We start from the raw sequence: 13,250 nt of genomic DNA, 5'->3' as shown, positions 1-13,250 counted from the left end.
AAGCCAGCAGGCTCGGACTAGTTCAGGTAGCTCACTGAAGCTACATCCATTGTCATTATTAAAGCTTTTACAGCCCACACAGAGGAATACCATGTCAGATACGGTAAGGTGTAACTTAGAACGTAAATAATTAATGTAGTTTTTGTCTCCGGGAAACGAAAAAAGGGGTAAATAAGTGTTTTTGTGCCTGCCTGCTAGCGTTATCTAACATGCTAGCTTATCTAGCTCCTGAAGGCCTTTAACCCAAATGCTGTACTGTTTTAGCTTAGCAGACGGCGGCTAGCTTTGTTGTCATTTTATATGCAAAGTTATGCTCAAACTAGCAAGATTCATCAGTGTTTTTCAAGCGTTTAATGTTGTGTTAATACTAGTAAAATTAACGAATCAAATGTTCAGGTTCTATCTGAAGTCAAATGATTGTGAAACGTTTGCCACTGAAGCAAGTTAATTAGTTGTTATTTTGCAGGAGACAAAACCATCCAGCAAAGGAGGGGAGAAGAAGGATGGAGAGTACATCAAATTAAAAGTGATTGGCCAGGTATGAACACATGCCAAGATAGGATAGGACAGTGTTCATTTTCTAACTTATTCACTCTCTTTAACACACTTTGATCTGCAAAGTGGGGCCCAACATTTTCACTTAAGTGATTTAAAGGGGTGTAGTTTAGGACAGTCAAATCTCAAAGTGTCTGAAAATAAACAACTCCCTACGAAAGGCAACAATAACACAAATGAGATGCAAAGATCTGATTCTAAACAGAAAATATTTTATTTGACTTTCTATAGGAGCAACGTTCATGAGTTCAAGGTTTTGAGAACAATATTATTGTCTTCTTCCATGCTGGTTACAGTACTCATGTTGTTTTGTGGTTTTAATTGTTGTCTCTTTCTGCCCTCAGGACAACAGTGAAATCCACTTCAAGGTGAAAATGACAACGCATTTAAAGAAGCTCAAGGAGTCTTACAGCCAGAGACAGGTAAGTGGAAAGAGGCAGGGTGGGAATGTACCATCAGCCACCACACAATTCCTGTAACTTTGATTCCTGGCCAAGAGAGAATTGCAATGGAGGTTGGACTCAATAAGATAATCAACTCAATCAGACTTGGATATAAGTGTAGAGAGCCAAACTCCCTCCCCTTCTGGTCGGACCCTATGCGCACCAGCGTCTTAAAAAGAATATGAATGGTGGTGAACGGCGAGAGACAATACTTTTTTTAATCCTGTTTGAATTGTCCCACGGCCTACACATAATGTTTGTCAATTAAAAGATAACTTTGCAAGTCAAGAAAGTAGCAGTTTGTGATAAAACTGTGGCACAAGTTATAAATCAGAAAGACTACTCAACCAGTCGCATAAGTGATGTCTGCTGCCAGGCCGTGTTGGTGTGATGTACATGTATATTGTGTGACATGAGAGATGTAGTTGATTGAGCGGTTTCATATAGGGCTGCAACTAATGATTATTTTGATAATCGATTGATCTGTTGATTATTTCTTCGATTAATCGGATAAAAACAAATGCGTGGATTTGATTTCAACAATTTTTTCAAAAACACAATGTTGTCCCAAATTGACAATATTAGTGCACAAAAGTGCTGCTTGACTGGACCTGAGCTTTCTAAACAATAATGAAAAATTAGAAATAATAAAAAAAGAACAATGTAAATCATTACCTAACTCTTAACAAGATTTGCTAGTTAATAGGCTACCTTTAACAACACAGGCCACGGCTATATGAAGGTCATTTCTGCAGTAACCCTTTCTCCGTCTCATACACACGCACGCGCGCAAACACACACACACACGTCAAGCTGGATCACAAGCAGCAGACACCGGCTATTAGATAACGTTAAACACCTCGTTTAACGTTTCCTCACTTCAAAACTCAATTCTGTTCTGTAGAAACATTAACGCTTACCCTGCTCGTCGAGCCCCATTCGTCCATAACGTTACGTTATCGTCTATCCTCATTAACTTGGTGCGCCCGTGTCATGCAGGGTCGATTTTTATAGTTTTCAGCTAACACACGTACTTTTACGGAATGTGAAGTGCTCCAATACTTTCGATAAGAGTTTAGTTGGAAAGTTTTCGTCGCCATCTTAGCGCCTGCATGGGGCTCCAGTCTCGTCGCCATGGAGGCAACACGTGACGTATTCAGTCCGCGACAAAGGAAGTGCCCAGCAGCGCGACAAACACAGCAAGTCCAACGTAGTATAGTATATATATACTATACTATACTATATATATATATATATATATATATGAGTGTATGTGTATATATATATATAGTATATAAACGTATATATAATTATATAGCCCTGCTACCCAACGAATCGCAACCCAACGAATCGATAATGCAATTCGTTGCAAACTAATTTAATACTCGTTTTTTATCGATTTTATCGATTAGTTGTTGCAGCCCTAGTTTCATACAAAACTAAATGTTACATTTTAGTTTCAGGACAAACTGCGACTTTCTTGACATGCATAGTTACATTTTAAATTGTCAAAATTCACATGTGGACCTTATGACAATTCAAATGGGATCACCGCCATTCATATTTTTTTAAGACCTTGGTACGCATGGTGAGGCAGGAAGTGGCATCCCCATTGGCTCTCTATTAAGCTAGGAGTTTGTTTACACGCATTTCCTCTAATATCTAGGCATATTATTCCATAATAAATTATGATGCTGTGTTCATTTCTTCCAGGGCGTCCCAATGAACTCGCTAAGGTTTCTGTTCGAAGGCCAGAGAATCGCAGACAACCAAATTCCTAAAGAGGTAGGCTGCTCTCTCTTGGGTCGATCAACCTTTTTTTCTCTTTTTTTGATTTACATTGCCATACCACATTTGTTAGCAGGTAGTGCCACACTCTTAACCACAGGACTACTGTTGTTCAACTGTCTGTCCAATAAGAAAATTAGATTATTTGCTTGTGAACTGTCAAAGATGCATTTCCTGTCACTGCACGATCATGACTAAAATAATAATCCTGATTTCCTGCTCGATATTATGGTCCTGATTATGATGATCATGATGATTATTATTACTACTAGCGGACCTGTGGAGACTACAGAGCTGCAAGCCCGAGGGTACCCTCGCGGGCCCCTCGGGCCTAGCCAATATGGGCCGGGGCCGGGCTTTTCTTTATTTTTTTTTCATTAATAGGTCCGGGGTCGGGCCCATTTCAATAATTAAATAAAATAACATATTACTCGCTTAATTTTACACAGCAGAGCACAGTCAGACAAAGAGGAGGAGTGCACAGACACACACACACACACACACACACACACACCGGCCCCCAGCCACACAGTCGCACACAGACCCTCACGTGATGTTGAGTCTGCCATTCATACTCATGTCATGACATGTAGCTTTCCGCTCAGTCAGCGACAGACAGCGTGCTGTGTCAGTGTGTAAAAAACAACAAAACAAGCCGTGTGTGCCGTGTCCATCCGTGTACAGCGGACAGCTCCCGAACAGAGAGAGAGAGAGTCAAATAGAGAGACAGGCAGAGAGGCTGCTGGAGCAGGACGCCCGCCAGCAGCACAGCTGAGGAACAGAGAGAGAGGGAGAGATGTGTCATTATAACGTAATATTGGCTTCGGGCCTCGCAGCGGGCTCGGGCCAATTCATTTCATAACTCATCCGGGCCGGGCACGGGCCGGGGAGGGCTTGGGCCGAGGTTTCAGGCCCACGCAGCTCTCTAGTGGAAACGCTCCTTTTGAGTTAGCCCCCCTGGTCTGGAACATGACATCATCACTGAACTTATTAGCCTCAGCCAGGAAGGATGACATCACTGATGACATCATCACTGACATCACATCATTAGGTAAATAGGGCAATCACCTACGGTAATTAAAAAATCCGGCTCCGTCAGGTCACCCGCACGGGTGCTCTTTACAACCCCTGAAAGTTTCAGCCCGATCGCACGTAAAACGGCACAGACAAATGGCCGGACAAAATTCTGCTCTCTCACTCACACACAGACACTTCTCTAATTATAATAAGAATCTTGACTATTTTCATCTACATGATGACAATAAATGATTTCTTCTGAACTTCATAAAAAACACGTACATGTATAAAACATTGGGAAACTTACAAGATACAGTCGCCCACCTAATTTGAATGTGAAACAAAACAATCAGAACATGAAATGATGTTAATTGAATGCAAGTTGATATTTTTTGTTGCAGTTGTATTTTTAAAAGAAGAATCAGTCAGATGCATGTCTTCAGGGAAATTGATCTAAAGTTTAGTCGCTCTGGCTTCAAAGACTGGATTACAGTTATCTTTTAATTTGGCCTTTGGAATGACTTCAAGAGTTTGGTCTGCTGATCTAAGACTTCGCTTCTGCACTTGAGGAAATAACTGCTCCAAAATATAAGCTGGACACTCAAAATTAAATGTTTCAATATGGACATGTCAGTCTTGTGATTATTAATTGTGCTTCAAAATCAAAGTATGTAGAAATACACGATTTAATTCTGCAGCCCTAATTATTGTAATGTACAGAGGGGAGGATTAGAAATTATTTGTTTTAGTTGTGAAGAATAATACTGAATCTGTAAAACTATTATTGTATGGATTTATTTGAGCCATCCAACCAAAATCTGTTTCTCCCTTTTGTTTTTCCCTCTCAGCTGGGAATGGAGGACGAGGACGTCATCGAAGTGTATCAAGAACAGACTGGTGGACTTTGGAATGATTAAACCGTCTGCATTTCTTACTCCTTTTTTTCCCTTCCCTTTTTCTTATTTTGTATTTTATTTTGTATGTATCTGACATTTTTGTTCTGTTTCAAACCATCTGGATCAAAACCGACTCTTATCAGGACTTCCGTGTCTGAGGGGCAGAAAAGTGAAGAGCTGGAGGTAAGGAGAAGGAAAAAGATTTGTGGAGCGCGATGACGGCAGTCACCGTTTCTCCGAGCAGGGATACTCGTGTTGTCGACACATGCCTTCATGTTATACCGGAATTTAAATTGGGGAATTCTGTTAATAATTTTTTGTTAGGGAAACGTGATAGAAGAGTTGGCAGATGGTGAAGGTAAAGGCTATTTCTAGGGTTGTGGTGATATATCAAATTTCAATATATTTTGCGATACAGTATGTAAAGATATGTATCGTGGGGCAGAAAAGTGAATTGCAATATCGGCTCCATTTTACTCTGCTCTAGTAATCACAATAGAGGCGGCTTGGCCGTCACGGTTTCACAAGCTCTCCATCCAAATTATATTATTTTCACTTTGTAAAGGTTTTAAAATTATTTACATTATAGTGAGCCAATGTTGTTCCTAGAAAGATTTGTGGCTCAGAAATAAACATAAGTTTGCAGTCACTGTCAGACTTTGCTGTTGAACTTTTATTTATTACGTTGTGGTTGTATTGAATCGTGAACCGCATATCGAATCGGAGGGTGAGATAAGCGTATCGCCCCATCCCTAGTCATTTCTTCATGAGGCAGTTCCACATCTGTTCTACATTTAAATTTAGGACATTTAGTAGATACTCTTATCCAAAGTGGCTTGCAGTGGGCGAGCAGGTAGGCTTTACTGTTGCTCAGGAGCACTTGACCGGACGTGGGGATTGAACCTTTGGCCCACTTACCTGATAATCCCTACAGCGCCACTTTCCCACCCGACATGTATCTTGTCCGTATTTGTCATGACTGGGAAGAGAGGTTATTCTCCTAGTGAATTTTCTAACTTTTTTGCAACTTTTGTTTTGTTTTTATTTACATTTCCAGTCTCAGCGCATCACATTTTGAGAATGCAAAATCATAATACAATTGTAAAATGATAATTGTGACAATAATATTTAAGATTTTATTTTTTATTTTATGTGTGTGCTTAACTTGTACATGTTGTATTCAGTATTAGTGTTTAGATTGATGCACCATATGTATCTAAAATGTCGTCTTATTAATATTTGAAGGGTTTCATTCTTTGACGATATCTGTAGTCATTTTGGAAATATTTTACTACCCGACAGTCAGGCAATATAAAGACAGATGATTCTGTCCTATAAAGCAGATCCATTTCAGAAGCAAAGGTCGTGCAATGTTACAAGTAATGTTTTATTGTCGAGTCATCCTTTGTTTTCTAAGAATATAGGCTTCATTTTTGTTTCGTTTTCCCCAAATGGTGGATTTGTCACTTTGGGAATAAACTTTTCATTTGTACAATGTATAAAGTTCCTCAAAAAGCTTAAGATCAGCATGCATTCAGTCTGTAATCTCTGAAGGTACTGTAGATTCAGTATGACTAGCAGAACACCCATGCAGTGTGACTGCTGGAGGCTGCGCAGCCATTGCAGCAGCATCACAAGTTTGGCCATTATTTGGCCCTAATTACCTAATTCAAAAAATTCAAGGTCATCTGCAGGGGTGCTCTTTATGCTTCCTGAAAGATTTAGCGCGATCGCACATAAAATGTCATAGCTGTGGTCGAACACAATCTGCTCACTCACACACAGACTTCAGAGGTGAAATACAAAATTAAGTTTTGTCGTCTTTGGCTGTGTTGCTATCTTCACACTTTATTAAAATCTCTGGTTAAAGCTGTCGTGAATGATGAATATATGCCACACCTCTGACAGGGTCTTTATTTGACTGGCTGAATATTTTCAGCACATGCTCCTCCATGCGTTCAGGAGCGGTGCATTAAAAAAAAGGCTGAAAACAGTCCCTTCAAAGTAAAACAGGATTGTCTGAACCTGACTGTTAGTGTGTCTAATTTCTTTTGTGCTGTTGATGGTGTGTCTGATTGGCTCAGTATAATGAAACCCCAAGCAGGAGGTGCTGTGATTGGACAGCTGCAGCCATGCATTGATTTCAGTGAAGTCAAAGGACTATTCATCAGTAGAGGAACATTGATGCAGATGGTTTGAAATTCTGGGGATGATACTTTTGATTTTTTTTTTGAATAAAATGTTGAAGAAAAACAATCACAGAGCTCTGCATTTTGTTCTTGTGTCTGCAGTGCCAGTGATGAAGTTACTATTGTAAAAGCACTCCATACTCTACTTAGCGTATCTACGTAGTGTACTTAGAGGTGCTTGTGCGCAGGTTTGATACAGATGCAGTTTGTAATTAGCCTACATCAGTTTAAGTAAATGCAATTTAAAATGTGGTGAAGCACAATACTTCACAAACATGTAAAATTAGGCTACTGACTCCAGAAAGCAGTAAAAGAGTAAATGTAGTTTGTCAATGTTTTAGTTTTGTGCACAAACTGGAAACGCTATGTGGGAAGGGGACATACCTTACAACAGTGGTTCTCAAACTTTTTTTATATCAAGGTCCAAATTACACATTAGGGCCACATACCCCCATTTGATGAGATTCTTTTCCCTCTCTGACCCAAACCTGAGAATATTGTTTGATTGTTGTACATGCCCAGAACTCCATGACTATCTTTATTATATCTAAAGTCATGAATGAAAGTATGATCAAAATAGTCATTCTATAATTGTTCCTGTAAATGAAATAATGAAGTTTGCCAATCCATCAGTTTACTGGGGACCCTCTGAGATGCCCTCAAGGACCCCTGATGGTCCCCAGAGCCCACGCAGAGAGCCACTGCCTTACAGTGCATGGTGCACCAGTGCAGTAGAAAAGGTTGCAGGCAAGAGGAGGATGGCCTGATTCACCCTGCCTTTCCAATAGAGCCTATAGCCTGTTGTCAATCATTGACAGTGCCACACATGATGAGAAACTGTATCTAGGTTATGGGTTGCAGGATGAGGAAGTGTAGTGCTCTTTCTGCCAATAAAAGCTGAACCTTCCTCACAGGTTTTCATTCTGCTGTCCATTCCCATTGTCAGACTGCGTCGTGCAGGTGTTTGTTGTTTGGACGCCGCAAGACTTCAACACTCAGGTAGTTGTATATAGCCAAATTAAGAGTTTGGATCCAAAATACTGTTTATGTCCTACATGTATATCCAGTCTTGGTGGGAATATCATCAAAATATAGTCTGTAAACAAGAATGTTCTTTAATAACACAACCTGTTTTAATTTTATGCTATCAATCATAAGAGCAGGTGTCACTTTTTCAAACCTTGAATATCTCTATTATTATTATTATTATTATCTAGACTTTACAAAGGTTTGATGGAGGCTTTTCCAGACAATACTCTTTCTACTAAGGAAAAATGTCAGGGCGACATTGACGAGGAGGAATGGAGACAGATTTGTTCAAATATACACTCTGGCTCATACAACTGGAGACACAAACTCTTACAATTCAAGATTGTGCATAGAATATTATACCCCAGAAAAACTTCATGCCATGCACTCAGAAATGTCCTTTTTGTGCTGGAGGTGCAAGAGACAAAAGGGCTCGCTTTTGCATATGCTGTGGTCTTGCTGTAAACTGACCCCCTTTTGGGAGGAAATATGTTTTGTTATCTCATCATGCTTGCAACTTAAACTAACGCCCACTCCTCGTCTCTGTTTACTCGGCAACTTTAATGTTGGTGATTGTCACCAAAGGAAATTTTGTAATCTTGCATTTATTGCTGCAAAAAAATGTATTCCTGTTGGCTGGAAGGCCTCCTATCCCCCAACACTGTCTCAGTGGAAGGCAGAGATGTCAGGCTATATCCCTCTTGATCATCTGTATTACAAAATGAAAGGAAAGCTTGACATATATGACAAAATATGGACCCTTATGTGACTTTTATGGATAACTGTTAAACATCGGTTGAATTATGCTTTTCTACAAGACTACTGTGACATATTCATTTAGGGGAGAGTGGGGTGAGTTGTGCCAGGGGGGAAGTTGTGCCACCCCTTGTATCTAGAAAACCATAGAAGAAATTGGTCATGTGACCACACATTTTTGAAGAGGCATCCATTTTACTCACTCTGCAAAGAAGGGAGGCAGATGGCACAAGAGCTAAGCACATTTAAGTTCAAAAAACTGTTTTTTGCCTCTCAAAGTAAATTTTTTATGATCAAGGTTTATTGATTGTTGTGTCTGAACAATTATAGACAAGCTTGAAAACATTTCACACATGTGTTAGTGTTTTAGTAAGCTACAATATGAGGCTATACTGTTAGCATGATGTTAGCTCCAAACCAGCTATATGATACAAGTTTGTTAAAATGGTGGGGATGGGGTGATTTGTGCCAAAAGGCCTGGGTTAAGTTGTGCCAGTGCAGTTGCAGTTGATTTAGTGAAATTGTATTTAATTTTGTTCTTAAATGTTTAAATAGACCTTGTTGAAGAATATTGCAGTATTGGCAAGTGTAGCCTGGCTCTGTGATAGTTGATTTTGTTCATTTTGAACATAATTTTTATTTCTGAAAATGTTAATTATGTAGGTCAACTGCTGCTACCGTTTAGCCTTGTTTAACCCTGTTATAGTACACTGGACTTTAGTGTTATCTTTATTTTGTCTTGCTTTGATATAGCATTACAGTATATGAGATGAAAATGTTCTGTTTTACATCAGTAATCAATGGCACAATTTACCCCAACGTATTCTCTCCAAAGGCACAACTTACCCCGCACGGGGGGCAAGTTGTGCCAAGAGACCACTTTTTTAAGAATAGCCATATTTTTTTAACAGTTTATTTAAGATCCAAAGGGAGTGTTCCCAGTGGTGCACAACATCCTGAAATATATTTACATATTGTAGTTGGAGGCATTACTGTCATGCCCTCACTTTAAAGACACCTCAAGTAAAAAGTGGCACAACTCACCCCACTCTCCCTACTGATTTCCTCATCTTCATAATACTGTTTTTTCTTTCTTCCCCTTTTTGAGATTCTTGAGATGTGTGTATGTATGTAGGAGTATGTGTATGCATATATATGTGGATATACGTGTGTACAGTATGTGTATGTGTGTACATGTATGTATGTATATATATGCACATACTGTATATCTGTAGTTGCAACCCTAGCATTGTTTTGTCTACCGTGTCTGTTTAAGTTGCATTGTCTTGTTTGTCCTGTTTCGTTATATTGTCCCACCTGCTTGAGGGTATCATACATACATATAAAAAGCATACACATAGCACTGACTCTTACTCTGCGGTGAGTGGCTCTGGGGGAGGGCGTGGCCCCCATAGTAACCCAGTTCCACCTCTGTGGGAGGAAACACTTTCGCAAATACAGGGAGGGTTGTGGGGTATGCTGCACATTGTAATGTATTGTATGATGTCTGTTTGTAATGCAAAAATAAAAAAAAATACATATAAAAAACCAAAAAAAAACAAAAAAGAATATCTCTCTTTGGAACTAAACTCAATTATAAATGTCATTAAATTAGAATTATTTTCACTTTGAAATCTGCAGGTACCTGTATAATAACAGGTTTTAGCCTTTATGAAAAAAGCTATATTCCACAGTAATTTATGTTTTTTTAATTTTAGGTTAAGCTGTTGCTTTTATCCAGAGTGTCCTAATGTGAGTGCAATGGCAGAATAAGTTCTCTGTTCTCTGATAATTTCCTCTCTTTTTGTCAAACTTCGATCCTTTTTTGTGTGAAATCTCTGTTTGGGAAGTTGAATAACCTCACTGACAATGGTTATGATTTAAAAAAACAAATGTCAAAAGATGTTCCTGTTTCTGACACAATCACTTCATGTGTGATCATCATTCTGTGGTTGGTGTTTCACTTCCTCACAAACTGGCACTACGTACGCACAAGAAATACAGTCATGTCAGTCTCTTGAGGTTTAAACTAAATGGGGGCACACTAATCAAAACAAATCTAATTGTTCATTGTGTGCGAAGGAAAAGCAAATTCAGCTATTCTTGGAGGCTGATCGATGTTAAATGTCTTTACTGATAACAGCAACTATCATGTTTGGGCAGAAAGCCATCATCAGGGTTATATCAGGTCTTAAGTATACTACCTTTCCAAAATGACCACTTTAATGGATGACTTCAACTTCTCAGAAAATTGGTTACATGTCAAAGGATGGTGAAAAGGACGGCAACAATGAAGGTTTAAACCTGCTCCCTCTCTCTTTTTCCTAATGGTAAATCCCTGGGAGATTAGGCTAACTCATAACTTTGACTACACTATCTTCCTGCTGCCAGAATTCACCCAAGAACGTTCTCAAGAACTTTGTGCCATTAGTTCTGCTCTTTTGTCTTTCTTGACCTGAGTGTGTACTACTACTGAATGATACTGAAAGGTGTTTTGTTTTCATTCACTAACACATGTGTGTCTGTCTTCCTTTTCCTCGCAGAGGGAGCCTGGTGCTTTGTTTGCCTTTTCCAACTAGCCCGAGTGACCAGAGAGGGTCGCTGGAAAAGATGGAGGTATGAAGGTGTAGAGAGACTAAACGCCAGCAAGAGCGAAACCGAGACGGAGATCTCTCTTCCATATGTGGTGTGATTCTGAAGCCAGGGTGAAAACATAGATGGCATCTTCTGACGAGGAGGGAGCTACTGTAGCTTCTGACGATGTCTGGTTCGTGGGCCACCTGGGCTTCTAAGGCTTCTTGGGTTCCCTGAGGCTCAGTAGTGGATCTACTGTGATGCCCTACCTGGTTCACACCGCCCACCGCCAGCTCGTGGCCCTCTGGCTGGGTTGTGTGGGCTGGATCCTCACCGTCGCTGCCCTCGGAGTCATCCAGTGGAGGGTGTGGTACGTGGACGACAGAGGCGTTATCAGCTCTGGGGTGGCCTGGGTGGGCGTCTGGAGGGCCTGCTTCAACAGCCACACCCTGGTGACACCCAACTTCAGGGTCATGTACTGCAGGAGGATCGGTCTGACCGACGCCTTCACGCCCCCGGAGATTGCAGCGGCGCAGGTTCTCATGCTCCTGGCCCTGATTGCGGGGTTAGGCGGGAACGCCGGCGGAGTTTACGCTCTGAGGAACGTCTACTTAGGGCTGGATAAGACTGTGCCGATCCGCTCTGCGTTCTCCGCCGCCGGAGCCATGTTGCTGTTGGCCGCCGCGGCGTCGCTCGTGCCTGTCCTGTGGAACTTGACCTCAGTGGTGACCAATCAGACCATCCGGTTCCCCCCTGACTTCCACATGCCCAAGGTCCCAGACTCACAGCACGTAGGTTTGGGCATCGGGCTCGGGATCACAGCCGCAGTACTGATGATCGCATCTGGGATTATTTTCTTAGCCTACAGGCTTCCTGTCAGACCCGAGTCCAGGATCCAACCCTCTCTGAGAGAAGAGGGGTGTCTCGAAGCGTCGGCGGCTTTAGGGCCTGAATCTGTGACCGAGAGTCGACGGACTTTGACGGAATCCAAGGGCAGAGACAACCTGGCATTTGAGTTGCATGAACAAATGTGAACAGTTTACTAATTACCAAATACCAAAGTATCAAAGCGGATTAGATTAGATTAGATTGTCAAAGATGTCAACATATGAAGAGTTTTCTTGCAAAAGCAGGTGTAACCAATAGCATTAATGATGGTTCCATTCCATTTAGGTGTTCCAGTGCCAGGGCCCTCATTAATGTTATTGGTTATACCTGCTTTACTTCCTGCTTTACCACATAAACGGTTGCTGTGAAAAGGACCTATAAATTGACAAAATGATTGATTGCACAAAAGTCTAACTAAGCATGGTACCTTTTGAAGGATGTGACCTAAGTCCTTGGTTGACAATATAACACCACTTTTACAGCCTGGGTCCTCTATTTTGTGGAAGTATTGAATGATGAACCTTTTCCAACATAGCTCTGATAGATTTTATTTAAGTGGTCAAAAACCCTATAACAGCATGTGCAATTTCACATATTGAATTTGCAATGAGAATGCTCATATAGCTTAACAATCTGGGAGTCAAAAGTCTGTCTCGAGAGATTAATAGCCTAATAATGTCTGCTTTTTTTAAACCCATTTTGTAATGCATCTTTTACGATTTGTACATTTTGAATGAGATCCTCCAGTCTCTACTCTTACTAAAGTCAATTTGTACACCATTAATTTTACATGTACTTCAGTCAAGTTTAGCATAACAGCACTTCACTTCTACTTCTACTATTGTCATGGTTCCTCTTATGTCATTGACATGGATCATCTTTGTGTGTTTTGTGAGTATGTATATGTGTAGTCTATATGTATACATGTATGTGATATGATGCGTGTTATGCATTATGCTGTGTTTTTTAACTGATATAGCCTACTGATGCGGGATATGTATGCATGTCTTGCATGTATAATTTGGTGTCATGTTTTATACCATGCTTTTCTTTTCTTTTCCTTTCTTTCTTCCAATGTTTATTCTATATTTTTAGTGAAATCAACCTGCCCCAGG

At 40.4% G+C, this 13,250-nt stretch overlaps 2 protein-coding genes across 3 annotated transcripts; both read left to right on the top strand.

The window, feature by feature from the left end:
* Positions 1-6,942, top strand: sumo1 (small ubiquitin like modifier 1). Its single transcript, XM_083633309.1, has 5 exons — positions 1-103; positions 467-538; positions 900-977; positions 2,712-2,783; positions 4,652-6,942. The coding sequence occupies exons 1-5, from the start codon at positions 92-94 to the stop codon at positions 4,718-4,720; spliced, it is 303 nt and encodes a 100-aa protein (XP_083489435.1). The 5' UTR covers positions 1-91; the 3' UTR covers positions 4,721-6,942.
* An 879-nt stretch (positions 6,943-7,821) lies between these two features.
* On the top strand, positions 7,822-13,250 carry LOC310772786 (claudin-34-like). 2 transcript variants are annotated; one of them, XM_083632709.1, is made up of 2 exons: positions 7,822-7,887; positions 11,217-13,250. In XM_083632709.1, exon 2 carries the CDS (start codon positions 11,508-11,510, stop codon positions 12,279-12,281), a length of 774 nt encoding a protein of 257 aa, XP_083488835.1. In that variant the 5' UTR covers positions 7,822-7,887; positions 11,217-11,507; the 3' UTR covers positions 12,282-13,250. The 2 variants fall into 2 exon arrangements, with proteins under 2 accessions (XP_083488835.1, XP_083488836.1); XM_083632710.1 differs by having other exon boundaries at positions 7,822-7,890.

Source organism: Poromitra crassiceps (assembly GCF_964638095.1).
Source record: "Poromitra crassiceps genome assembly, chromosome: 3".
Taxonomy (NCBI): domain Eukaryota; kingdom Metazoa; phylum Chordata; class Actinopteri; order Beryciformes; family Melamphaidae; genus Poromitra; species Poromitra crassiceps.
The sequence above is the reverse complement of the archived record's forward strand: the minus strand, read 5'-3'. Positions and strand labels throughout refer to the sequence as shown.